Below are 24,708 nucleotides of genomic sequence, written 5' to 3'. Positions count from 1 at the left end.
ATTTTAAAGATTCAATGAACTGTTTTTTTCTAATAAAAATTGAGATAAATGTTTAAGATTGATTTTGTAGGGAAAGAAAAATAAATATTCTTATATATGTTATGCTATTTATATTCTTATATATGTTAAAGATTACATTTTTTGTCTCATTTCTATAAGCTATATATTTAACTTAATAATTAAAATAATAAAAAATACAAAATTTTTGTTAAATAATAAATTTTTTATAGATTATAATTTTTTTCCTAATGATAATAACAATAGAAAATACAAATTATACTTTTTTTGAAAAAATTCCTTTCAATTGTAATCATGTCTAAAAACTTCGATTTCAAGTTAAAATGATTGATATTAAATATTTCGTATCAAAAAAAAATAAAGATAAATTTTGAATTTATAAATAAATTTTTTTATTTAATAAATATATTTTTTAAATTAAAAATATGAATTCGTAAAATTTATATCAAAACTTACCCAACTTAATAAAAAATACAACAATGGAGGTAATCCAAAAGTGTATACTTTGTATAGAAGGATTGTTTATTCTGTGGAGGATGGTGTATACACATGTTAGTCAAGTAAAGGATAGAGCTTTGGCTTAAACCCACCCTGCTGCTTCTTCCGGGCTCAACTGAGAAGCCCAGAGCAGCGTTGGAAATCACTTTGAAAAATCGGGAGACGGGTTTCAAATTGCGCCCAAAAGCTTAAGAAAGAGAAATGGACCGCCTCTCCAATGCGTTCTCGGTGCTGGATGTTGACGTCGACGACCGCCATAGCCCGTCTGCCGCCGCCACCTCCTCTTCCGGTTCCAAAACCTCAGGTCAGGGTATGTGCTTTCAAATCACCCAGTTACTGCCTTTGGGTTAGGGTTTTTAAGCACTTCGAAACGTAATTTTATTTCTTTGAATTATTTTCGAGTTACTTTTTTGTTGACTCTGTGCAAGCTTTGTAGTGTTGGTAAGGAAGCTTTTAATATCTAATTTGGGGCTTTTTATAAAAAAAAAAAAAAGAAAAAATTGTGATGAACCAAAAAGTTTTATGCTGGCGACTGTAATTTGAAGAATTTGATTAGTGAATGACATTTAGCCTTTGCGACAGGTAAGAAGAAAAGCAATGGAAAGGGCTCAACTGCTGCGGCAGTTGTCAACAAGGAGAAACAGAGTGAACCGATTTCGGCATTGCTTTCTGAAAACTACAGGTTACCCCTTGTGTGGATTGACTTGGAAATGACCGGTAAGCTCAAGGAAAGGGCTATTGATAAGTATCTATTAACTCTAAAACGGTGATAATGCGGCGTAAAAATGGTATGCATTTCATTTCATGTTTGTTTACATATGTTACTATGCAGGTTTGAATATTGAGGTTGATAGAATTCTGGAGATAGCTTGTATAATTACAGATGGCAATCTCACCAAAACATTGGAGGTATTTATTTATTTATTCTTTCCTTTGGTTGTGTCCGTGATTCAGAATAAGACAATCATCATTTATTACTCTGCTTTTGTTTGCTTTCTTCTCACAAGCATTTTGTTAGAAAACAGCAGTTTTTTTTGAAGAAAGTATGGTTTTGATAGTTATAAAGTGGTCAACAAGTTTCCAGTTTTGTAATGCCATTTCCACTTTATAACGCACATGGATTTTGTTGAAGTAAAAAAGACACCGTTGCAAATTTGGAAGTCCTATGTTCTGATTTTGAATATTTTCTCTTTAAGGGTCCTGATCTGGTTATCCATCAATCTAAAGAGTGTTTAGATAGAATGGGGGAATGGTGTCAAGAACATCACGCAGCTAGTGGTATGTGGCTCAAGAAAAATTGTGTTCTGATATGTAAATTTCCATTATCATCAGCATCTATCTGCTTTTTCATGGAATAAGAGATCAGGAACCATGACTACAACCTTACATTGTTTCAGGATTGACGAAGAAAGTGCTCCAGAGTACCATTAGCGAAAGAGAAGCTGAAAAGCAGGTCAGTAAGAATATCATCAAGTGGTATGCTTTGATTATTTTAGTTCAGTAAGAATCTCACTAATTGGTATGCTTTAACTATAGATTTTAGAATTCTAGTTGGAAGAAAATTTTCTTTTTCAAAATTTTGATATTATGGTTTTTGATGCTGCAGGTCTTAGAATTTGTGAAGAGTAACATTGGGACGTACACACCTCACATAGCTGGAAATTCGGTTTATATGGATTTTCTCTTTTTAAGGGTAATAAGTCAAGCCACTATCACTTTTCAGTTTAGCATACTTGCTTTCTGTTGAGAATTGAAACAAACACCATTTTTCTTTAACCTGATGATACAGAATTGGGTTTGGGGGTGCTTAGCTGATAAGTGGGGCGTCCGATAATATATAGAATAGAAAACGGTCAAATTTTATTATATGTTATCTATTCCAGTGCTATTTGGAATGGATAAGTCCTGTGGTTCTTGCATAAACTTCCCCTTATTGTTGCTTTAGTAATTTTCTGGTCTGTTCTGAAAAGGGTAGTTGCATGTACTAGAAGATGAATGTGGAGTTGGTTTTCTTCTGTGGCAATTGATCAGCCAAACCAATTTTATTGTTGGTATCCTTTTGATCTTTTGGTACTTTTTCTTGAAGTTGTGTCACAAATTATGAATTGTGCCACAGCCTAGGAACCTGCTTTATATTCAACGGTATTTTTAGTTTCTTGTTTAAGTTTTGTGTCACCTCCTAACCAGTCTTTTCCTGGCAGAAATATATGCCAGAGTTGGCTAGTCTTTTCTCTCATATAGTCGTTGACGTGAGCAGTGTGAGGGCTCTTTGCATTCGCTGGTATCCTAGAGGTAAGTCCAGTTCGTTGCTGAAAAATTTGTATTTGATATCTTTGAAAATTTTGAATTAACAATTTCATTGAATCGTTAGATGAAATCAAACTGTTGGCCTGATTTCTAGATTGCTGAGGTTATTTTGTGTGTGCTTCTTATCATGCTTTATGATTCTTTTATTTGCCGTGCAAGTGCATGCACACAAACACCCAACAGCAGACTGTGTTTAAATTGTAATGGTGTCTCCTATCTTTTTTTTTTGCTGAATCATATGCTAATCTCATTGCATATGCAGATCAAAAGAAAGCCCCTCCCAAAGAAAAGAGACACAGAGCCATGGATGACATCAGAGAGAGCATATCAGAACTCAGATACTTCAAGGAAACGATATTTAAAGCGAAGTCCAAGAAGTGAATGCCAATTGCTTTTGGAGAAAAATTCACATGAGTGCCACTCTTTCTTGAGAACAATTAGGTCATGGAACAGGTTGTTTTGTAGTTTTAGTTCAAGAGTTCTAATATGTTTATCCCTCAATGTACAATGTATGAAATTTTTTTTGTAAGTGGCTTCAACATATGATGATCACTCCACATGGCTGCGCAGCAGAGACAGTTCTGTGGTTTGTATGTTGATGCAAATATGCAATGGTTACAAGTTTTTGTCAGAAGATATCTCAATGTTCTTAAATGTAAGCAACATATTTTGTATGTGTCTTCCTCGGAATGATTATATTAAAATGTTGAAATGCAGTAGGAATATGCAGGGTTATTTTCACCTACTCCAACTGGATCATATGATTTCCATTGTCAATTGGTACTTCCACTATTGGATGGTTCCTGTCTTGCATTTTCAGTTCATTCTAGTCCAACACAATGGTAAAGCTCGTTCTAAGCTAAAAGCTACAGCCAATGCTTTCATTTCTAGGGATTGTTCTCATATCCAAACCAGTTTTCTTATAAGAAAATCAAATCAATTCATACATCACAAAGCTTGCACTTATGTTTCTTTTCCTTTCATGCCACAAACATCTTGGCAACGACAGGTTCAAACCTTGCTTAAAGTAAAGGTAAGCTCGCTGCTAGCTGAGTAAATCTGCTGGTGTGCAAGTCTTGCTTATGACATATGTTTATTGTCCGATTCCAGTTGCCTTTCTGCCCTTCTATAAACTAGTTGGGTAAGGTGCCAGTCTAATAAAGCTTTACCTAATTGCTTTTACACATCAACTGCCAAAGCTGTAAGAAACCAGACATAGCAAAAATAGCATAGCAGTCGCCTTAACTTTGAAGTGCTAGTAAGATGGCAAAAATTTCTGTATGCAAACATTTGATAGTAAACAAACATTAAAGTACAACAGAACAAACAAAGAGCATGTTAAAGTGTCAAAGCAGATCTATAGAACAGAGGTACCTTCACAAACAAATGTGAAAGTTACTTTCATTTCTTTACAAAGTGAAGCATGGGAAAAGCACATGTTACCTTTTCAATGGCTTATAGAGTACAACAGTCACGTATTTGGACTCAAACCTATGGGTCAATCCCAGGGCAACAACAGATTGCGATGCCCATCCTTTCTCTATGAAAAGGTGGTTAAGTACAACATGTTGAGGCTTCGAGGATGATGCTCCATCTTGGGTATCTGTACCAAGGACAGTTAGATGTAGCTGGGATGGAACCAAAACAGGCTCCTTTGCAAAATCTTCTTCTGTTGGAAATGCCTGACCATAACTGGAATTTGGAGATCCTGGGGTCTCAAACTCAGTTACACTATCCAGATTTTCAGGTACATAATCCTGCAAGAAAGGGTGAGATAATTAAGTGAATGGAGGCAGCAAAATAGTGACACTTATCACTGAGATCTTAGTTATGGCCAATGATCAAATCAGAAAACCATTATTTAGATGTTTTAAAAATGAGAGAACCTATTCTTCCTTGTGTGCTCAAAAAAATAAACCTTAGACTTCTCTTTTTATGCAACAACATATTTCAAATTCATAAATTCCCAGTTCCACATCCCAGCCAATCATACTACAGCAGCCTAGGAAAGCACCATTACAGGAAGTAAAAAAGAAAGTTGCATAATTCAAATGTGAGCAAGTGGGCATAAAAAGATACATACATGAACGTCAAGAATATTACAAACATGGCCCATTTCATCAGCTACAAAAGGCAGATCTGGTGTATATCTCCATTCGCCATCAATAATAAACTTATAATGGTATATGCCAGATGGAAGGACCAAAAGAATTGAGTGGTCCTTACCAGCTCTCTGCAGTGTCTTCCTGCAAGTAAAAATATAATAAACTCTCTTATATGCCGTCCATACTTGGGTTTCAGACAAAAAGAGGAATAGCAGCATTTCTTATGCATGAAAATGTCAGCATCTAGAACACTAAGGAACTGACGACCTACCTTGATCTCCAATTGTCCCAAGAACCTTCCACAGCCACATCATTACCACCATAATTCCACGTAATGATGACAGGGATTCCTTTCTCAGATGGACAATCAGCAACCCCAGTAGAATCATGCCGCCAAATTTGGTTGAAAAAGGAATGGCCATCACCCCTTGGTAAGGGAGCTACAGGAGCCTGAAAATACACCAAAAACAACCACAGGCTATCAGTTTTAAGGCCACTGTCCAGATTAAGTGTCTAGAGCTCCACAAGAATCTAGACATGGGAAAACCAAAACCACAAATATGTAAAAGGCAACCATTCTAATGGGGAAAAACACAATTTAAACACCAAAGAGAATGGGGATTCCAACAGCAAAGAAGATTCCATTCCATGTTTCGAAAAGTTGAACACTATTGGGGTATTGGCATTTTGTTAGTCTTATCTAACACTCTTCCCCCTTCCCCCATGTGTTCACGTACACGTTTAGTTCTCATTAATCATCAGCTCAAAAGATGATAATAAAGATTGAAACATCTAAAACATACCCTCTTAAGAACTAACATGTGCAAAGAGCAGTAACTTTCTCAAACAAAAGCATTGAAGTGAACCAATCAAAGAATGCTACATTACATCAGACCAAAGCATTGATTTTTAATCATTCCCTTTTACTTGCTAGTCACTTTTCTTTCCAAACTTCTAACAAAGTTCTCAATATGCAAAAACCTTATACTGCTATGAACCACAAAAAAAAAAAAGGAAACTCAGTACCAACATCCCCACTCACCAGTTGTTGCAAAATTGCCCAAACTATGACAAAAAATAACACACCCAAAAATATTATCTTCCACGTCTGATTCCATCAAACAATTCAAAAATTTTAATCCCCTATCTGTCCACACAACACACAGATTTTTCTTCAGTTAGTTATTCAAATTTACAATCAAAGCTCAGATTTTTCCTAATTAAAACAAAATGATCTTTTTTTTTTGTATATTTAGTAATTTAGATTATAAACAAATACAATAAACCAAAAGTCCTCGAAATATCACTAAGTTTCAAAGATGCGAACCTGAGGAGCGAATAAAAGAGGGGATCGAGACCGGCTAGGGCTCTGCGGCGGAGTATTCGCCATTGAATCAGACGACGGCACGCGAACAGCTACTGCTGCTCCGGCAGCGGAGACGGCTCCACGTACGACCGGGTCGCCGCCGTTGGATCTCCCAGAGAGATCGTCGACGCCGCCGTTCACTCCGTCTTCTCTTCCGTTTGCATTTCCCATATCTTCAGTTTCTTGTTCCTTTGTTCTTCCTCAGAGAGATCCACAGATAACGAAAAAAAAACTGTAGGTGAAAATAAATAAAAAAAGGAAGAAGAAATTTGTTTTGGTAATTGAATAAAGGAAGGGATCTAAAGGGACACCGGTTTTGGGTTTATTTACGGAGATTGACACTGGGAACGTGATCAACTGCAAGTGCCGGGAAACGGTTGTTCTGATCAAGGCTCTCTTCTTCTTTTTTTGTCTTCTTTTTGCAGACAAACTACTCCATGTCAATGGATAAAATAAAAGGGGAAACGTTAATGTATGACCATTCCTATTTTAATTTCGTGAGTCCTTTTTTTTCAAAAAATATATATTTTAATGTAAAAAATAAATCAAAGCCTAACTTTCGCCAAAAGGTTCAAATCCAAATTCTTTAAAAAAATAGTCTTTTTTTTTTCGATTGACCAAATAATGGGTGAATAATATTTTTTATGTATAATTAACATAATAATAACAAATGTATTAATTATAAATCAAATCCATAAGATTTTGTGATTATGTTAATAATAACAAAAGATGAACATTGCTTACGTGTCTTGACATAATCTATCGTGTTAACATGATAACAACATCTAACTACTTTAGTTTATAATTTGTATAATTATTTTTATTATATTAATATATATTATTCTCATAATTGATTTTTTAATATATATTAAAAATAATATTTAAAATAAATATTAAAAAATAATTATCTATAATCAAATTCAATTAATAAATAATATAAAGTTATTATTCATATTTCACTCTAACTCATTTATAGAATATCTTAATTCTACTTCAATGAGTCAAATAATGTCAAAAAATCTAATTACATATTATTTATTATTCTAGTGTCCGAACTCATCTCAAGGAAGTTTCTTGTCTAATCATTTAATAGTTTATTTCATAAAATTGTTTTATTTTTATTTTTTAAATACTTGAATGAAGATTAAAAAATAATTAATTTAAATAAATTGATTAATTAAAAATATAAGAATAATTAAATTTTATTTTTTATTATTAAATTCAAGTTGAATCAATTCTTTGAATGGAGTAATTACGTCATTTTCAACTAAATAAATAACTAAATTCAGATTTTAATAAAATATTATTAATTATATTCTATAAACATGTGTATTATAAAACTTAATTGATAATGTACTGGTGAGTAAGTAAGTGGGGCCGCCGACGGCGTCGGATTAAGAAAGAAGCATAAGAAAAGGAAGGTGGGGTGGGCCCAAAAGGCCTGTGGGGGGCACATAGTTTTCCTAATTTCGAAGCGTTTTTGAAGGCTAACCGCGTGCGTACGGAACTGATGATTACGATGATCCAACGTGGCAAGCTTTCCACGTGGACGATTAAGTGGGCCCCATTTCGACTAGTTTTGGGAATTTGGAGCCTTCAGTGGCAGACTGGATCACGTGACGTTTGATTGGATTTCGGATAAGATTCGAGGGAACAAAACAATTGTCGCTGCCAGAAAGGACATTTTGGTTGTCTCCAGTCAGCAATTGCCACGTCAGCTAAATTTGTCTTTTAGCTGTGTGATCCCATGCATTCAAGCTCGCATGAGTTTTTTTTTTCAAAAGATTAAAATTTAACATAAATTTACATATTTTAAATTAAAATATAAGATTTAAAAATGACAACGCTTAAAACACTAATTAATTTTGAATTATCCGAATCTAATTAAAATTTAGCTATTCATTTATTACTTGAATTTAATTAAAAATTAAAATTTAATACATGAACTTGATTACTAATATTTATTAAAACAACCTCGAACTTGAAATAACAAAACTTTTAAAATTAATTTTTATTTATATGGTTGATGTAAATTAAATTAATAAGTTAAAATTAATTCATACAAAAATAAATTAAAACTTAAATCATATTTAAAATAATTAATAAATTTTAATAAAGTATCACATTAATTATCAAATAATTTATGAATAAAAATGTAAAATTAAAATTTAATATTTATAATTGAATTAGAGTAAAGTGTACAATGATTACTCAAATCTCATCCGAATTTTATTAAAATTATACCTAAATTCGATAATAAGATTTCATAATCCTATTTAATTGAGTCGAATATTATAAGCTATCAAATTATAAAATATGCATTGAAATTATTAAAAAGATGTTGACTCGGATTTGCACCAATCATGTTGACTTTAACCCAATTGATTGGGTGGAATTCATACGCAAGTGAAGAAAACTTGCATTGGTATTTAATAAAATGAAAGAAAAAGAAAAGGTGAAACAAACAAAGCTTGAGGGCTACATGCACTAGACAAAGTCATATGTTGATAATCAGATAATGCTTTAGAATGCCTTTGTTAGATAAATAAATTGACTATGATAAGACATGCTGAACTTATCTTTTACTTTTGACTTCTTAATTGTCGTGTATCTTATCTTTAGAGATACTTGACGTGAATCGGGTTATATTCAATTCATTATTAATATAAATCGAGTTATATTCAATTTATTCATACATTATTTTGTCACGAATTCATCACTCTTTTTCAAAACCCTACCTAACAAAGTGCATAGAATCGATGTTTATAAGTTTTATAGAATCTCATTATCTATATGATATGAGATTGAGGTATCTTATTTACTTATTTTAAAACACTTAATTAAATTTTATTTAAAAAATAAATTTTTATTTAATAAATTATTATTATAAAATTAAAGAAAATGTAATATATTCATCATAATTTTTGTATAAAATATTATCTTAAAAAGTTTTTGTACACACTTTTTTTAACATTTTTTTAATGACATATTACTCAAAACTCATAACTCATTAATATGAATATAGTGACTTCTAATTATACATGTGTCATTATAATATATATATATATATATATATATATATATATATATTATTNATATATATATATATATATATATATATATATATAATATTTACATTTGACGTTAAAATTCAAATTTTAAAATAGTTTTGAAAATTTTGAAAATGAGATATGGTGACATTTTTCGTACTTTATTTAAATTAAATTGGAAGCCATGGGCCAAAGGCTAATTGAAAATTGGGCCTACTATTCACCAAATCGGACCAATATATTGAATGGGCCAAAAGTGGGCGGTCATCAAGCAAAGCCCGCTACTAAGGGAATGTTGGGCCCAAAATGGGCTAGTTCAGTGTGAATATTTGGTCCAATATTAGTGAAAATTTCGGGCCTATTAACAAGCCTATTTAACAAACCCCCTCGCAGGATCTTAAAACTGAGATCGTCGTAAGCAAACAGAATCTACAGAAGTAAGCAGCTACCGCAAAACCCTAATTCTAAGTAGTGTGAAGAAACAAAAGCTTGGCGATTTTTTCTTGTTATTTGCGAGGAACAAGAGACAAGATGAGGCCGATTCTGATGAAAGGCCACGAAAGGCCATTGACGTTTCTCAAGTACAATAGAGACGGCGATCTTTTGTTTTCGTGCGCCAAGGACCACACGCCCACCGTTTGGTTTGCCGACAACGGCGAGCGTCTCGGCACTTACCGCGGCCACAACGGCGCTGTTTGGTCTTGCGATGTCTCGAGTAAGTCCCTAAAGTTGTTCTTTATTTTGTTTTTAAATGAAAGTTTTAAACCTTTGTTAGAATTTAAGTTGATGATTTTTTTTTCAAACTTTTAGGGGATTCGACGAGGCTTATTACTGGAAGTGCTGATCAAACGGCGAAGCTGTGGAATGTTCAGACGGGGACTCAATTGTTTACATTTAATTTTGATTCGCCGGCGAGGTCGGTGGATTTCGCCATTGGCGATAAGCTTGCTGTGATTACAACGGATCCTTTCATGGAATTGACTTCTGCTATTCATGTTAAACGCATTACTAGAGACGCAACTGAACGTAAGTTTAAAGTTTCTATCTTTTTTCTTAACGTGCTTTTTAAGTGATTACAACTCCTATTTGTTAAATTTGTATTAGCATTTATAGGTGGAAGTTTTGAATTTTGAGAGTTTTTTTTTTAATTTAGTTGCCATGTGGATGATTAAAAATTGGAAGAGAAAATATTTTGCACTTTTTGATATGGGTGGATTTCATAAAAATGCTTCATTAATTGGGTTATTGGGTCTAAGGTAATTATTTTGTTCAAAGTAAAGAATTAGGCAGTCATTGTTTAGAGGGAAAGTTAAAATGTATATTGACTTTTGAGTAGAATGACAATGTGTAATTACTTGTAACTGTCTGGCATTGTAGTTTAGTTGCTCTCTTTCACTATTATGCTTTGAATATTGATTGCAAGCATATGGTTTGTTTTCTTGATGTCTAAACTCAACTCAGTCTATTACATTATGGCATAATTATACAGAGACTGGGGAATCGGTGCTTGTAATCAAGGGCCCTCAAGGAAGAATTAACAGAGCTATTTGGGGACCCCTGAATAGCACTATCATCAGTGCTGGAGAAGATGCTGTGATTCGTATATGGGATTCTGAGGTAATTTGCTGTTTGATGTGGATAGTTTTTTTTTTTTTTGTTTTTGTTGGTGGGGGGTTGGGGAAGGTTGTTTTTGCTCTACAACGTCGCACAACTAATCTGTTTAGCTTTAACATTGAAAAAGTTCTGATGTAATAGATGCTACTGGCTTCTTTCTTGATATGCTTCGAATTGTATCTCTTTTTATTTCTGGATTATCCTTCTTCACTAGCCTTCTGCCTTTTTCTTTATTAGTTTTGTTGATTTACCGGAAAGAGTCTGATCTTTTGGATGGATTTTTCCTATCAATCTTGTAGACCGGAAAACTGCTTAGGGAGGCTGACAAGGAATCTGGCCACAAAAAGCCAATAACATCACTTGCAAAATCTGCAGATGGTTCACACTTCCTTACTGGTTCCCTGGATAAATCTGCCAAGGTGATGCCTCTTATTAACTCCTCTAGTTTTTGAGTATTTCTGACTCTGTATTTTCTGAAAACTCCAGATTGTTTATCCTGTATTAATTTTGAGTATTTCTGTCTTTTGTCTGGTGATCTTTAGCTATGGGACATGAGAACGTTGACGCTTATCAAGACCTATGTTACAGAACGCCCAGTCAATGCTGTTGCATTGTCCCCACTTCTTGACCATGTAAGTATGAATAAAATATTAGTGACATAACTTGTATAGCAATTTTCTTTTTCCCTAATTGCATCTTTCCTTTATCAGCTGTGTTAGAAATCTGGCAAAATTTTTTCTATTTTTTTGGATTTTGGTGTTCTTTTCTTAGTAATCTAGCAACTCTAGGGTCTTCAAACTTTTAAATTACTAGTACTCATATATTAAGGCCTAAAGATGTTTAGTATTGTTTATATGGTCAAATACCTATGTTCAATGATTGCATAGTTATAATATACTAACGGGTGCTTATAGTTGTAAGATACTGAATGTAGTTGGGTGATACGAAGAGTGTGGACAAGGACAACTGATTTGAATAATCAGCATTTAGCACTAAGAAATCTTTCTTGTTGCTTTATGTGTTACATCTCATTCTAATCTTTCTTTTGAATGCCTTGGTTCTTCTAGGTGGTGCTTGGAGGTGGTCAGGATGCATCAGCTGTCACAACCACTGATCATCGTGCTGGGAAGTTTGAAGCTAAATTCTATGACAAGGTTAATTTTGTTTAAACAATGTTTCTGTAGTTGTTGAAGATTTGTTATTTTGCAATTATCCCATTTGACTATAATGTTTGGCTGCCTTGTAGATACTTCAAGAAGAAATTGGAGGCGTAAAAGGGCATTTTGGGCCAATCAATGCATTAGCTTTTAACCCAGATGGGAAGAGGTATAAAGCAAAATCTAATACCTTTTAAAGTTTCTTTGCTCAACTTTATTTCCTGTATATCTGATGGATCTATTTATTCAAAGCTATATTCATGGAAGGTTGAATTTGCCAGTTTTCTTGGTGCCTTTTTTTATCTTTCTTATGTTCAACTAGAAGTCAAATGTCTTTCGCATAAGTTGTTGGTGTCTTCCGTATCTTGTGAAGATATATGGCAATCTCCTGCTAGCTCGATTGCATCATTAATATAGTAATTTCATCATGTTGTCTAATGTTGACTAACATTGTATTGGTAAGCTATCTGTTACATTGTTTATTACCACCAACGTGGGCAAGAGGGTTTCTATTTTGTAGTTGTCTACATAATGCATGAATCTTGAACTATTTTCACTCATCTCTTTGTCTTTGAAACTTCTAGTTTCTCAAGCGGTGGAGAGGATGGTTATGTACGATTACACCATTTTGACCCTGATTACTTCAACATCAAAATTTAATTTGGAGCAGTTCACTTCACTGATATAGCTTGTCCCAACAAGAAGATCGAAAAAGTAGTCTTGGGAGTATTTAAGGCAAGGAGCTTCCTGTTTGATTTTGTTGAGGGTGATGCGAATGCGATAAACTACATTTGGTATTTGACTGCAAAGGGATTAGAAATTTGTAGAAGATCCTATCTGTATGCATATAACCAGCTTTCTTTTCGTGCTCATTTTATGAAATGTAGCAATTTTGAGCTTTATGAATTTTGTTATATTTTCAAGATTATCATTCTATTTCACCTTATGAAGAAAGTAAAAGCATGCCTCAGCAGATAAAGAGTACAAATTCTTGTTCTCTCTTATGTCAAATGAAACTTGATAATGTCACTTAAAAGAAAGAAGCTGGGTTCGGTACAAGAATGACACTGGTCATGTTTGTGTGATTAACTTGTTATGAACGGGGTTCAGCAAGAAATGGCTTGAAAGTCAGCATCAATCCAACAACTTGAACCAGGTTTAGCACGAAGAAAACCATTTGATCACCTGTTTTCAAAAACATCAAAGTCTAGTTTACTGTCTGAATTGCCAAGAGAGATCCCATACTACAGAATCTGAATTTGATATGATCCGAATCTACAAGAATAGAAGAATTCGACTACAAAGGTAACAAACCTGGAAGAAAAGTGGCAACTTGTCGCTTTTGTGCCCAAGAAAAGCTACATATTCGTATAAATAAACATGGGGTAAGAACTTCAACGAGAGAGAGAAGTGATCCTTGTGCAGAATGTGACAGGAAGAGAGAAAAGGTTTGTTATATGAAGAGTGATTGCAAGGGTCACTCCTATCATTTTAACAAGATAGTTTGCTATGATAAGTGGCTCTAATGGCTTCTCCAAAACCTCGAAATTTAAGCATTAAAGTGTGAATTTTTTATCAGCAAATAACAAAGCATTACAGCTTGAGATGTAACACAAGTACATCTCTGTTTTTCCATCTTCTAAAGCTAGCAGACGCGACGGATATTATGGTTTAAAAGCATTGTTGTAAAATTCAAAGAAGTTAAATGCTTAACAGTGCCAATTTTGCTACTGAAATAAACTAGGTTGATGCATGCAAGGTCAATTATATGCGGCAACAAGAAGCTGAAACAGTTAGCATTACTTACAGGGCTCCTCCTCCTGCCGGACCGAATGCTTTGAAAACAGACATTGCTGTTATGGAAATGCCATTAGCAGCTCCCCTCTGACTTTGAGGCTGAGATAAGAACAAGTCAAAAAAGGAAAAAAGAAACAGTATTGAAATTCCAGAGATTGGAATGATAATTGATCTATAGGCATGAGAGTGATGTGTACCACTGCATTGTTCTGCAATATGAATAATCCAGTAACAAGAGAAACCTACATGATACCGAAGAAATTGCCTCATAAATCAAATGACCTTAACCGAAAAAATAGTTACAATACAGCCTTGAAAGAAGCATGTCAGATTCATTTCACTTCAGTATTTATTGGCTTCGGAAGATGAAGTTCAAGAACCAAAAACTTCTCCATGTATTTGTGCAGATATTCAATTCAAATTCACTTACAGATAGAGCATTCCTTAAAATGGATGCACAGTTTATCACCAAATGAAGAACAACCACCGAAAGCATAGCTATATAGGGATAACACGACAGCAATGGAATTGATATTGCCTGAAGATAAAGAAACATTGACCTACTATATTAGTGAAAACTGAAAAGAGTTCTACAAATATGGTGAATCAGTGATACGGAGCTAAGATTTTACCGCTGAAAGGCGTGTAACCATAAGTGGCCCAAGGATCTTCTCTACTGGTGGGTATAACAAAAGTTGAAACAGTAACAGACCAACTCCTGGGAATGAAATAAGTGAAGTTATTAATGTTTTTCTTATAGTAACTCTCTTCTATAAACTTAAGATACAGCTGCTGCTATATCTAGTTCACTTGCCACTTTAACCATGGAGTAGCGCTTCGCTCCCTAGGATTCTCTGTCATTTAGTCCATTGGGAAAAATGAAAGTCACATGCAGGAAATAGTGACAGGATTTTGTGAAGGCAAAAAGGTAGACATAGAAAAATCATAAAAAAGGGGAATAAAGAACAAATCTCTATACAATGTACAGTATCAAACCAATTGTAAGAATGTTCCCCATTGAAAACTAGAAAAATGCTGAGCCATCAACTTGAAAAATGTTTTCTAGAAAATTATTGCAGGATGGAAGGGTATAGATACCAGAGATAGCAAGAACTTCACCAACATCTTGAGATGAAAAGCTCAATCCTCCATATTTTTGATCGCTAACTGCCCAAAGTGAAAATATCTGCAAAGACAAGCTAAGTGTCTTTATTTGAACTATGAACAAGTATAGTATTCAAAGAAAAAAACCATTTATTGACAAGATATCAAGAATATGTGAAGAGCAGTCATGATGAAGTTTATCTAACATGGGAGCCGAAGATTACGAATAATGTTATAGTTTACACTTCTGCTAGATAGGCATAATTCATTATGTTGGAAGGGATATAACTTACTTCAGAGTAAGCCATCTCTTGAAGTGAGAAAACACAGTATACAATGATCGTAGACATTAGTGGCCAATTTTTTAAGAGATTTGGCTTATGAGTCTGTCTCTCTTCAAGTTCTACAATGTTGTTCTTCTGACCAGATTCATTTAAAGAAGGTTCTGACATATCATATGGATCATGTTTTTGATTTCCCTTTCCACCGTGTCTGTGTAACGTCTCCTGCATAAGTATTTGTGTCACCATAAAAGAGTGGGAAATAATCAGTAGAAATGCTGTTAGCAGTAATCTAAAAACAATCCTTTTGTGATAAAACACCTAGATAGAAAGCATATGCCGCAAAAGGAATAAAACTGTCTAGATGTAAAAAGCAATAAATTAATTTGAAAGAATCATTTGGAGGCAAATGCATATGATTTGAGCCAGTAAACAACCATTCAATGAGAAATCAATTGCAGACTAAAAGATAGAAAACCAACTTAATCTTGTTGCCAAGTAAAGGAAGCAAGAAGATTTCTCTTTTCCTTTATTTTGTAACAAAGTTCAAAGCATCTGTGGTATGCCATGATGTGGAGAAGTTTGAGCAGAAGCTCTTTGATTCAACTGCATTAACCTTATATTATGAATTTCCAGTATAATATTGTAGCACAGTTTTTAATTATCTCTATCAAGTCTCATCGTTACAAGTTCAATCAATATGTGGATCTAGCCTTACTGAACCTGTTTCTATGATATCAAAATATCCACAGTTCAAAACTACAAAACAATGTCTTAATTGATTAAGTAATGATAAATTTTCATTGCAATTACCATATCCAAAGCCAGAGTAGATAAATAGTGGCTGATACCATTTCTAGGGGATTACAAGAAAAAGAAAAAGATGATAAATAAGTTTGACACTTACAGGAAGCCATCTACAGGCAATAAGAACTCCAATAGAATAAACTGATATTATGAGGCATGGTAAGAAGTAGGGAAATCTGCAATCATATGCATGTCAAATCATCACCACATAAAAGGTAAAGGGGAAAATACGACAAATTGATACTAATGCAACACAGACTACCTCCCAAAAATGGAGCTCTCAGCAAATATGTTTGGATATTTCTCTGCAGGCTAAGGCCATATAGGAATCAATAGAAATATGGTTAGCAGGCAAGATATATTTCTTAAGTTCCTCCACAAAGAATAGAACAATGGAACATCTCTACCTGTGCAAAGAAACCTCCAATGGCAGGGCCAATAATCAGTCCTATGCCCCATGACGTACTAACCTGAAATGCAAAGTTTAATGCGAGTATAGTACTCCAGATGATGCACCAATAACCCATAATAGACTACTAAATTGTTCATCTTACAACTGAAAGTGCCAAAGCCTGATACTCTTCTCTACACACTTCAGAAGCGTATGCCTGGAAAATACAATGAACAAGGTGGTAAAACTAAAAAGTAGTTAAAAAGTTGAACCATTAGCACTCTTGAATAATGTAATATTTCTGAAATGCTTATATTTTGTAATTGATGTATATGTATCCAAATTTACGTACTCAGAGTACATACCCTTGCTGTGCCAATCAGACTATTGAAGCACCCAAGAAGAAATCTCATGGACAGTGCCATCCAGAAGCTTGTGCTAAGGCCAAAGAGAGTGTTGAACACAACCCTGAAACCCAAAACTTGTGGTGATAAAATTAGCAATAGCAACAACTCTTGTCAAATGACTTCATTTTCTTAAATCATATTAAGTTTGAATGGGAGTGAATGAGAATTCTGACACTGAAAATATCCCCATCAAAATTATATGTTTACGACCATATTGATCAGCCACCACTCCCCAGAAAAGAGATGTCAAAGCTCTTCCAACCATAAAGGAAGATCCTAGGAGGGACAAAAGATTACTGTAATTTAATACTAGTTCGTTCTGAAGCCTAAATTTAATAGCATACAAAAGCTACTGAACATTAGGGACAGATATTATATTACCAATAAATCCTGCATAAAAACCAATGTCTTCCTCTCTTTTTGCAATATGAAAGTCTCTGATCTGACAAAAAAAGGCATATACAATCATATAAAATGACATTATTGGTCTGCATACTGGAATCATCAATTCTACAAACTAACAGCAAAAACTATTTCCTCAGCCTTCAATAATAATAAGAGGTAATAAGTCCTAATATGTGATAGATTTCTCAGGGGCAGAAAACATACCATAAAGTAAACAAAAGGGAATAGTGATGATATTGGCAAAGCTGAAACATGAAAAACGACAATAAGATATGACTGTTAAAACACAATTTAAACTATAAAGAGACAGCAAACTATCAGGAAAAGGAAGACCATGGACATTCCTTTCTACAAACAACATAACTCCATTAAACAGTTGGGTGAAAAGGGTGAATGTAGTCCCTCCAAAGAAGAGTCCAAGATATTAGTATTTCTCCATAAAGCAACCATAAATTGATCAAAACACAGCAAGTAAAAGTATTGGAGAGCTAAAAAGATTTGATTGTTAACATCCAATGGCAACCCAAGAGCAAATATCATTAACTGATGCTAAAAAACTCAAACTTTTTCCTTTTTTTTTATACAGTTTATAGATAGTTATGAAGGACTGACCAGTACAGAGACAGACAATCCAGATAAAAGACAAGTGCTTGTAAGGGACCCCTGTTTGTTCTTGTTTGAGACGATCCATCTTACAACCTGGGCAGTTTTCATAGTACTCCACTTCCCTCTCCAACAAAGAAGTTGTGTTCTCCTCCATTTTCCAGAACAAAGAAAAAGCAAAACTGGTATCTTTTGCTCTCTGCGTCCAATATTTAAACACTTCCTCATCACTTTTTGGAACAAAAGTTTTCAAGGTGGAGCTACTTTACTCTCTATTTGCTGATATGCGAATCCGGTGGGGAAGAAGACTATATATAATAACAGCTAAGAAAGAGTCTTTATATGAAGGCTTTTACAAAAAGGAAAACGTTGCCATAGACGGCATGGTCTTGAAAAAGTAAAAACGAAAGAGGACTCCACTCACAGTCAGGCAATAATAAACTAGAGATTCTTCCTACATCTGGAATTTCTCAATCCCAATGCACGTGTTACAGAAGTTGCACACTAAAATTGTAACAGATTACACGCCATGACTCCAACATGCTACACACTACATGCCATGACTGCAAGATGTTACACGTCATGACTATAAGATGTTACATGTCATGGCTACAACCTACAAGATATTACACGCCATGGCTGCAACAAGCTTCCATCTTCGACATTATCACCACCAAAGTGGGCAAGAGGGTTTCTATTCTGTAGTTGTTTACATAATGTACAAATCTTGAACTATTTTCACTCATCTCTGTCTTTGAAACTTCTAGTTTCTCAAGCAGTGGCGAGGATGGTTACGTACGATTACACCATTTTGACTTAGATTACTTCAACATCAAAATTTAATTTGGAGCAGTTCACTTCACTGATATAGCTTGTCCCAACAAGAAAATCGAAAAAGTAGTCTTGGAGCATTTATGGCAAGGAGCTCCCTGTTTGATTTTGTTGAGGGTGATGCGAATACGATAAACTACATTTGGTATTTGACTGCAAAGGGATTAGAAATTTGTAGAAGATCCTACTTGTATGCCTATAACCAGCTTTCTTCTTGTGCTCATTTTATGAAATGTAGCAATTTTGAGCTTTATGAATTTTGTTATATTTTCAAGATTATCATTTTATTTCACCTTATGAAGAAAGTAAAAGCATGCCTCAGCAGATAAAGAGTACAAATTCTTGTTCTCTCTTATGTCAAATGAAGCTTGATAATGTCACTTAAAAGAAAGAAGCTGGGTTCCGTACAAGAATGACACTGGTCATGTTTGTGTGATTCACTTGTTATGAACGGGGTTCAGTAAGAAATGGCTTGAAAGTCAGCATCAATCCAACAACTTGAACCAGGTTTAGCACGAAGAAAACCATTTGATCACCTGTTTTCAAAACATCAAAGTCTAGTTTACTGTCTGCATTGCCAAGAGAGATCTTGTATTAAAGAATCTGAATTTGAGATAATCCAAATCTACAGGAACAGAAGAATTCGACTACAAAGACAACAAACCTGGGAGAAAATTGGTGACTTGTCGCTTTTGTGCCCAAGAAAAACTACATATTCATGGAAATAAACATGAAGTAAGAACTTTAACAAGAGAAAGAGAAGTGATCCTTGTGCAAAATGTGACAGGAAGAGAGAAAAATTTTGTTATATGAAGAGTGGTTGCAAGGGTCACTTGTATCATTTTAACAAGATGGTTTGCTATGACAAGTAGCTCTAATGGCTGCCCTAAACCTCAAAATTTAAGCATTAAAGTTCTAATTTTTATCAGCAAATAACAAAGCAATACAGCTTGAGATGTAAATGAAGTACATCTCTGTTTTTCCATCTTCTAAAGCTAGCAGACGTGACCGATATTATGGTTTAAAAGCATTGCCGTAAAATTCAAAGAAGTTAACTGCTTAACGGTGCCAATTTTTCTGCTGAAATAAACTAGGTTGATGCATGTAAGCTCAATTATATACAGAAACAAGAAGCTGAAACAGTTAGCATTACTTACAGGGCTCCTCCTCCTGCCGGACCGAATGCTTTGAAAACAGACATTGCTGTTATGGAAATGCCATTAGCAGCTCCCCTCTGACTTCGAGGCTGAGAGAAGAACAAGTCAAAGAAGAAAGAAAGAAACAGCATTGAAATTCCAGAGAGAGGAATGATAATTGATCTGTAGGCATGGGAGTGATGTGTACCACTGCATTGTTCTGCAATATGAATAATCCAGTAACAAGAGAAACCTACATGATACCGAAGAAATTGCCTCATAAATCAAATGACCTTCACCGAAAAAATAGTTACAATACAGCCTTGAAAGAAGCATGTCAGATTCATTTCACTCGAGTATTCATTGGCTTCGGAAGATGAAGTTCAAGAGCCAAAAACTTCTCCATGTATTTGTGCAGATATTCAATTCAAATTCACTTACAGATAGAGTATTCCTTAAAATGGATGCACAGTTTATCACCAAATGTAGAACAACCCCCGAAAGCATAGCTATATAGGGATAACATGACAGCAATGGAATTGATATTGCCTGAAGATAAAGAAACATTGACCTGCTATATTACTGAAAACTGAAAAGAGTTCTACAAATACAGTGATTTAGTGATATGGAGGTAAGAATTTACCGCTGAAAGGCGTGTAACCATAAGTGGCCCAAGGATTTTCTCTACTGGTGGGTATAACAAAAGTTGAAACAGTAAAAGACCAAATCCTGGGAATGAAATAAGTGAAGTTATTAATGTTTTTCTTAGAGTCACTCCCTTCTATAAATTTAAGATACAGCTGGTGCTATTTCTAGTTCACTTGCCACTTTAACCATAAAGTACCGCTTCACTCCCTAGGATTCTCTGTCATTTATTCCATTGGAATAAATGAAAGTCACATGCAGGAAATAGTGACATGATTTTGTGAAGGCGTAAAGGTAGGCATGAAAAAATCACAAAAAAGGGCTATAGAGAACAAATCTCTATACAATGTACAGTATCAAACCAATTGTAAGAATGTTCCCCAATGAAAACTACAAAAATGCTGAGTCATCAACTTGAAAAATGTTTTCTAGAAAATTATTGCAGGATGGAAGGGTATAGATACCAGAGATAGCAAGAACTTCACCAACTTCTTGAGATGAAAAGCTCAATCCTCCATATTTTTTATCACTAACTGCCCAAAGTGAAAATATCTGCAAAGACATGCTAAGTGTTTTTATTTGAACTATGAACAAGTATAGTATTCAAAGAAAAAAACCATTTATTGACAAGATATCAAGAATATGTGAAGATCAGTCATGATGAAGTTTATCTAACATGGGAGCTGAAGATTACGAATAATGTTATAGTTTACACTTCTGCTAGATAGGCATAATTCATTATGTTGGAAGGGATATAACTTACTTCAGAGTAAGCCATCTCTTGAAGTGAGAAAACACAGTATACAATGATTGTAGACATTAGTGGCCAATTTTTTAAGAGATTTAGCTTATGAGTCTGTCTCTCTTCAAGTTCTACGATGTTGTTCTTCCGACCAGATTCATTTAAACAAGGTTCTGACATATCATATGGATCATGTTTTTGATTTCCCTTTCCACCATGCCTGTGTAACGTCTCCTGCATAAGTATTTGTGTCACCACAAAAGAGAGGGAAATAACCAATAGAAATGCTGTTAGCAGTAATCTAAAAACAATCCTTTTGTGATAAAACACCCAGTCACCTAGATAAAAAGCACATGCCACAAATGGAATAAAATTGTCTAGCTGCAAAATGCAAGAAATAAATTTGAGAGAATCAATCATTATACAGAAATTGGACAAATGCATATGATTTGAGGTAGTAAACAACCATTCAATGAGAAATCAATTGCAGACTGAAAGATAGAAAACCAACTTAATCTTATTGCCGAGTACAGGAAGCAAGAGGATTTCGCTTTTCCTTTATTTTATAACAAAATTCAAAGTATCTTTGGTACGCCATGATGTGGAGAAGTTTGAGCAGAAGCTCCTTGATTCAACTGCATAAACCTCATATTAAGAATTTCCAGTATAATATTGTAGCACAGTTTTAAATTATCTCTATCAAGTTTCATTTTTACAAGTTCAATCAATATGTGGATGTAACCTTACTGAACCTGTTTCTGTGATATCCAGATATCCACAGTTCAAAACTACAGAACAATGTCTTAATTGATTAAGCAATGATGAATTTTTATTGCAATTACCATATCCAAAGCCAGGGTAGATAAATAGTGGCTGATACCATTTCTAGGGGATTACAAGAAAAAGAAAAAGATGATTAAATAAGTTTGACACTTACAGGAAGCCATCTACAGGCAATAAGAACTCCAACAGAATAAACTGATATTATCAGGCATGGTAAGAAGTAGGGAAATCTGCAATCATATGCATGTCAAAACATCACCACATGAAAGGTAAAGGGAAAATACAACATATTGATACGAAGGCAACACAGACTACCTCCCAAAAATGGAGCTCTCAGTGAATACGTTTGGATATTTCTCTGCAGGCTAAGGCCATACATGAATCAATAGAAATATGGTTAGCAGGCAAGATAAATTTCTTAAGTACCTGTGCAAGGAGTTGAATAATGGAATGTCTCTACCTGTGCAAAGAAACCTCCAATGGCAGGGCCAATAATCAGTCCTATGCCTCGTGACGTACTAACCTGAAATGCAAAGTTTAATGTGAATATAGTACTCCAGATGATGCACCAAGAACCCATAATAGACTACTAAATTGTTCATCTTACAACTGAAAGTGCCAAAGCCCGATACTCTTCTCTACACACTTCAGAAGCGTATGCCTGGAAAATACATCGAAGAAGGTGGTAAAACTAAAAAGTAGTTCAAAAGTTGAACCATTAGCACTCTTGAATAAAGAAATATTTATGAAATGCTTATATTTTGTAACTGATGTATATGTATCCAAATTTGCATACTCAGAGTACATACCCTTATTGTGCCAAGCAGACTATTGAAGCACCCAAGAAGAAATCTCATGGACAGTGCCATCCAGAAGCTCGTGCTAAGGCCAAAAAGAGTGTTGAATACAACCCTGAAACCCAAAACTTATGATGATACAATTATCAATAACAACAACCCTTGCCAAATGACTTCATTTTCTTAATCATAATAAGTTTGCAAGGGAATGAATGAGAAAATTCTGACACTGAAAATATCCCCATCAAAATTATAGGTTTACGACCATATCGATCAGCCACCACTCCCCAGAAAAGAGATGTCAAAGCCCTTCCAACCATAAAGGAAGATCCTAGGAGGGACAAAAGATTACTGTAATTTAATACTAGTTCATTCTGAAGCCTAAATTTAATAGCATACAAAAGCAACTGAACATTAGTGACAGATATTATATTACCAACAAATCCTGCATAAAAACCAATGTCTTCCTCTCTTTTTGCAATGTGAAAGTCTCTGATCTGACAAAAAAAGACATATACAATCACATAAAATGACATTATCGGTCTGCATACTAGAATCATCAATTCTACAAACTAACAGCAAAAACTATTTCCTCAGCCTTCAATAATAATAAGAGGTAATAAGTCATAATATGTGATAGATTTCTCAGAGGCAGATAACATACCATAAAGTAAACAAAAGGGAATAGTGATGATATTGGCAAAGCTGAAACATGAAAAACGACAATAAGATACAACTGTTAAAACACAATTTAAACTATAAAGAGACAGCAAACTATCAGGAAAAGGAAAACCATGGACATTCCTTTCTACAAACAATATAACTCCATTAAACAGTTGGGTGAAGAGGGTAAATGTAGTCCCTCCAAAGAAGAGTCCAAGATATTAGTATTTCTCCGTAAAGCAACCATAAATTGATCAAAAACACAGCAAGTAAAAGTATTGGAGAGCTAAAAAGATTTGATTATTACCATCCAATGGCAACCCAAGAGCAAATACCATTAACGGATGCTAAAAAACTCAAACTTTTTCTTTCTTTTTTTTTAAAACAGTTTATAGATAGTTATGATGGACTGACCAGTACAGAGAGAGACAATCCAGATAAAAGACAAGTGCTTGTAAGGGACCCCTGTTTGTTCTTGTTTGAGACGATCCGTCTTACAACCTGGGCAGTTTTCATAGTACTCCACTTCCCTCTCCAACAATGAAGTTGTGCTCTCCTCCATTTTCCAGGCAAAGAAAAAGCGAAACTGGTATCTTTTGCCCTCTGCGTCCAATGCTTAAAAACACTTCCTCATCACTTTTTGGAACAAAACTTTTCAAGGTGGAGCTACTTTACTCTCTATTTACTGATATGGGAATCCAGTGTGAGTAACAAAGCTTGTTCACAAGATCTTACTACTTCAAAACAAGATGTCTTCTACTCATTAATATGATTGGCTTTGTGCTAAACTTGAAGCCCAGTCTAGACCCACATGCAGATGATTGTAGCTCTCGAGTTACGTAACTTGACCAAAGAAGAGAAGTAAAGACAAAAAACAGACGAAAAATGCCGATGCCTAATATTTTGGTGCCTATGTGTTCTGTCGTTTAGAAAAAAGTCATGCAATTTTCTGCTCCAAAACCCATATGATTGACTTGGTGACTTCTGTTCGGACAAAGATTTTTCCCGGGCAATTGGAAGTGAACCCCACATATGACATATGAAGCTTTTTTACTGTGAACACATAAATCCTACCTTTTTATCGCAAGTTCGCGTCTTTCATTTTCGCTTTCAAGATTAGAAAATTGTGTCACGGATCTTAACTGGAGATGGTTAAGTTTATAACTACTAGATATATGCACTAAAAGTAGGTAAATTTGTA

General features: G+C 34.5%; 5 protein-coding genes across 8 annotated transcripts; 2 read left to right on the top strand and 3 right to left on the bottom strand.

Moving 5' to 3' along the window:
- On the top strand, positions 482 to 3,501 carry LOC18590863 (oligoribonuclease). 2 transcript variants are annotated; one of them, XM_007016652.2, is made up of 8 exons: positions 482 to 820; positions 1,099 to 1,233; positions 1,349 to 1,425; positions 1,713 to 1,794; positions 1,914 to 1,969; positions 2,123 to 2,209; positions 2,718 to 2,808; positions 3,086 to 3,501. In XM_007016652.2, the coding sequence occupies exons 1-8, from the start codon at positions 718 to 720 to the stop codon at positions 3,202 to 3,204; spliced, it is 750 nt and encodes a 249-aa protein (XP_007016714.1). In that variant the 5' UTR covers positions 482 to 717; the 3' UTR covers positions 3,205 to 3,501. The 2 variants fall into 2 exon arrangements, with proteins under 2 accessions (XP_007016714.1, XP_007016713.1); XM_007016651.2 differs by having other exon boundaries at positions 482 to 826.
- Positions 4,088 to 6,719, bottom strand: LOC18590861 (SNF1-related protein kinase regulatory subunit beta-1). The gene is made up of 4 exons (XM_018127957.1): positions 6,256 to 6,719; positions 5,200 to 5,378; positions 4,907 to 5,069; positions 4,088 to 4,580 (listed from the first exon to the last, which is right to left on the bottom strand). Exons 1-4 carry the CDS (start codon positions 6,463 to 6,465, stop codon positions 4,263 to 4,265), a joined length of 870 nt encoding a protein of 289 aa, XP_017983446.1. The 5' UTR covers positions 6,466 to 6,719; the 3' UTR covers positions 4,088 to 4,262.
- On the top strand, positions 9,750 to 13,071 carry LOC18590860 (eukaryotic translation initiation factor 3 subunit I). Its single transcript, XM_007016647.2, has 8 exons — positions 9,750 to 10,059; positions 10,155 to 10,370; positions 10,834 to 10,961; positions 11,258 to 11,377; positions 11,501 to 11,590; positions 12,026 to 12,112; positions 12,205 to 12,284; positions 12,700 to 13,071. The coding sequence occupies exons 1-8, from the start codon at positions 9,876 to 9,878 to the stop codon at positions 12,773 to 12,775; spliced, it is 981 nt and encodes a 326-aa protein (XP_007016709.2). The 5' UTR covers positions 9,750 to 9,875; the 3' UTR covers positions 12,776 to 13,071.
- LOC108663464 (probable peptide/nitrate transporter At3g43790) lies at positions 13,083 to 18,957 on the bottom strand. Of its 2 annotated transcripts, XM_018127631.1 has the most exons (17): positions 17,920 to 18,957; positions 17,512 to 17,552; positions 17,284 to 17,344; positions 17,076 to 17,178; positions 16,861 to 16,963; positions 16,659 to 16,712; positions 16,512 to 16,574; positions 16,367 to 16,416; positions 16,205 to 16,280; positions 15,310 to 15,522; positions 15,011 to 15,098; positions 14,545 to 14,630; positions 14,343 to 14,450; positions 14,110 to 14,154; positions 13,923 to 14,011; positions 13,430 to 13,473; positions 13,083 to 13,300 (listed from the first exon to the last, which is right to left on the bottom strand). In XM_018127631.1, the coding sequence occupies exons 1-17, from the start codon at positions 18,065 to 18,067 to the stop codon at positions 13,209 to 13,211; spliced, it is 1,464 nt and encodes a 487-aa protein (XP_017983120.1). In that variant the 5' UTR covers positions 18,068 to 18,957; the 3' UTR covers positions 13,083 to 13,208. The 2 variants fall into 2 exon arrangements, with proteins under 2 accessions (XP_017983120.1, XP_017983121.1); XM_018127632.1 differs by lacking the exon at positions 14,343 to 14,450.
- LOC18590859 (probable peptide/nitrate transporter At3g43790) lies at positions 19,039 to 24,252 on the bottom strand. Of its 2 annotated transcripts, XM_018127629.1 has the most exons (17): positions 23,922 to 24,252; positions 23,509 to 23,549; positions 23,281 to 23,341; positions 23,073 to 23,175; positions 22,857 to 22,959; positions 22,655 to 22,708; positions 22,508 to 22,570; positions 22,363 to 22,412; positions 22,202 to 22,277; positions 21,286 to 21,498; positions 20,987 to 21,074; positions 20,521 to 20,606; positions 20,319 to 20,426; positions 20,086 to 20,130; positions 19,899 to 19,987; positions 19,406 to 19,449; positions 19,039 to 19,277 (listed from the first exon to the last, which is right to left on the bottom strand). In XM_018127629.1, exons 1-17 carry the CDS (start codon positions 24,067 to 24,069, stop codon positions 19,186 to 19,188), a joined length of 1,464 nt encoding a protein of 487 aa, XP_017983118.1. In that variant the 5' UTR covers positions 24,070 to 24,252; the 3' UTR covers positions 19,039 to 19,185. The 2 variants fall into 2 exon arrangements, with proteins under 2 accessions (XP_017983118.1, XP_017983119.1); XM_018127630.1 differs by lacking the exon at positions 20,319 to 20,426.

Source organism: Theobroma cacao, chromosome 9 (genome assembly GCF_000208745.1).
Source record: "Theobroma cacao cultivar B97-61/B2 chromosome 9, Criollo_cocoa_genome_V2, whole genome shotgun sequence".
NCBI lineage: Eukaryota > Viridiplantae > Streptophyta > Magnoliopsida > Malvales > Malvaceae > Theobroma > Theobroma cacao.
Note: the sequence above shows the minus strand (reverse complement) of the source record. Positions and strands in the feature narration are given on the sequence as shown.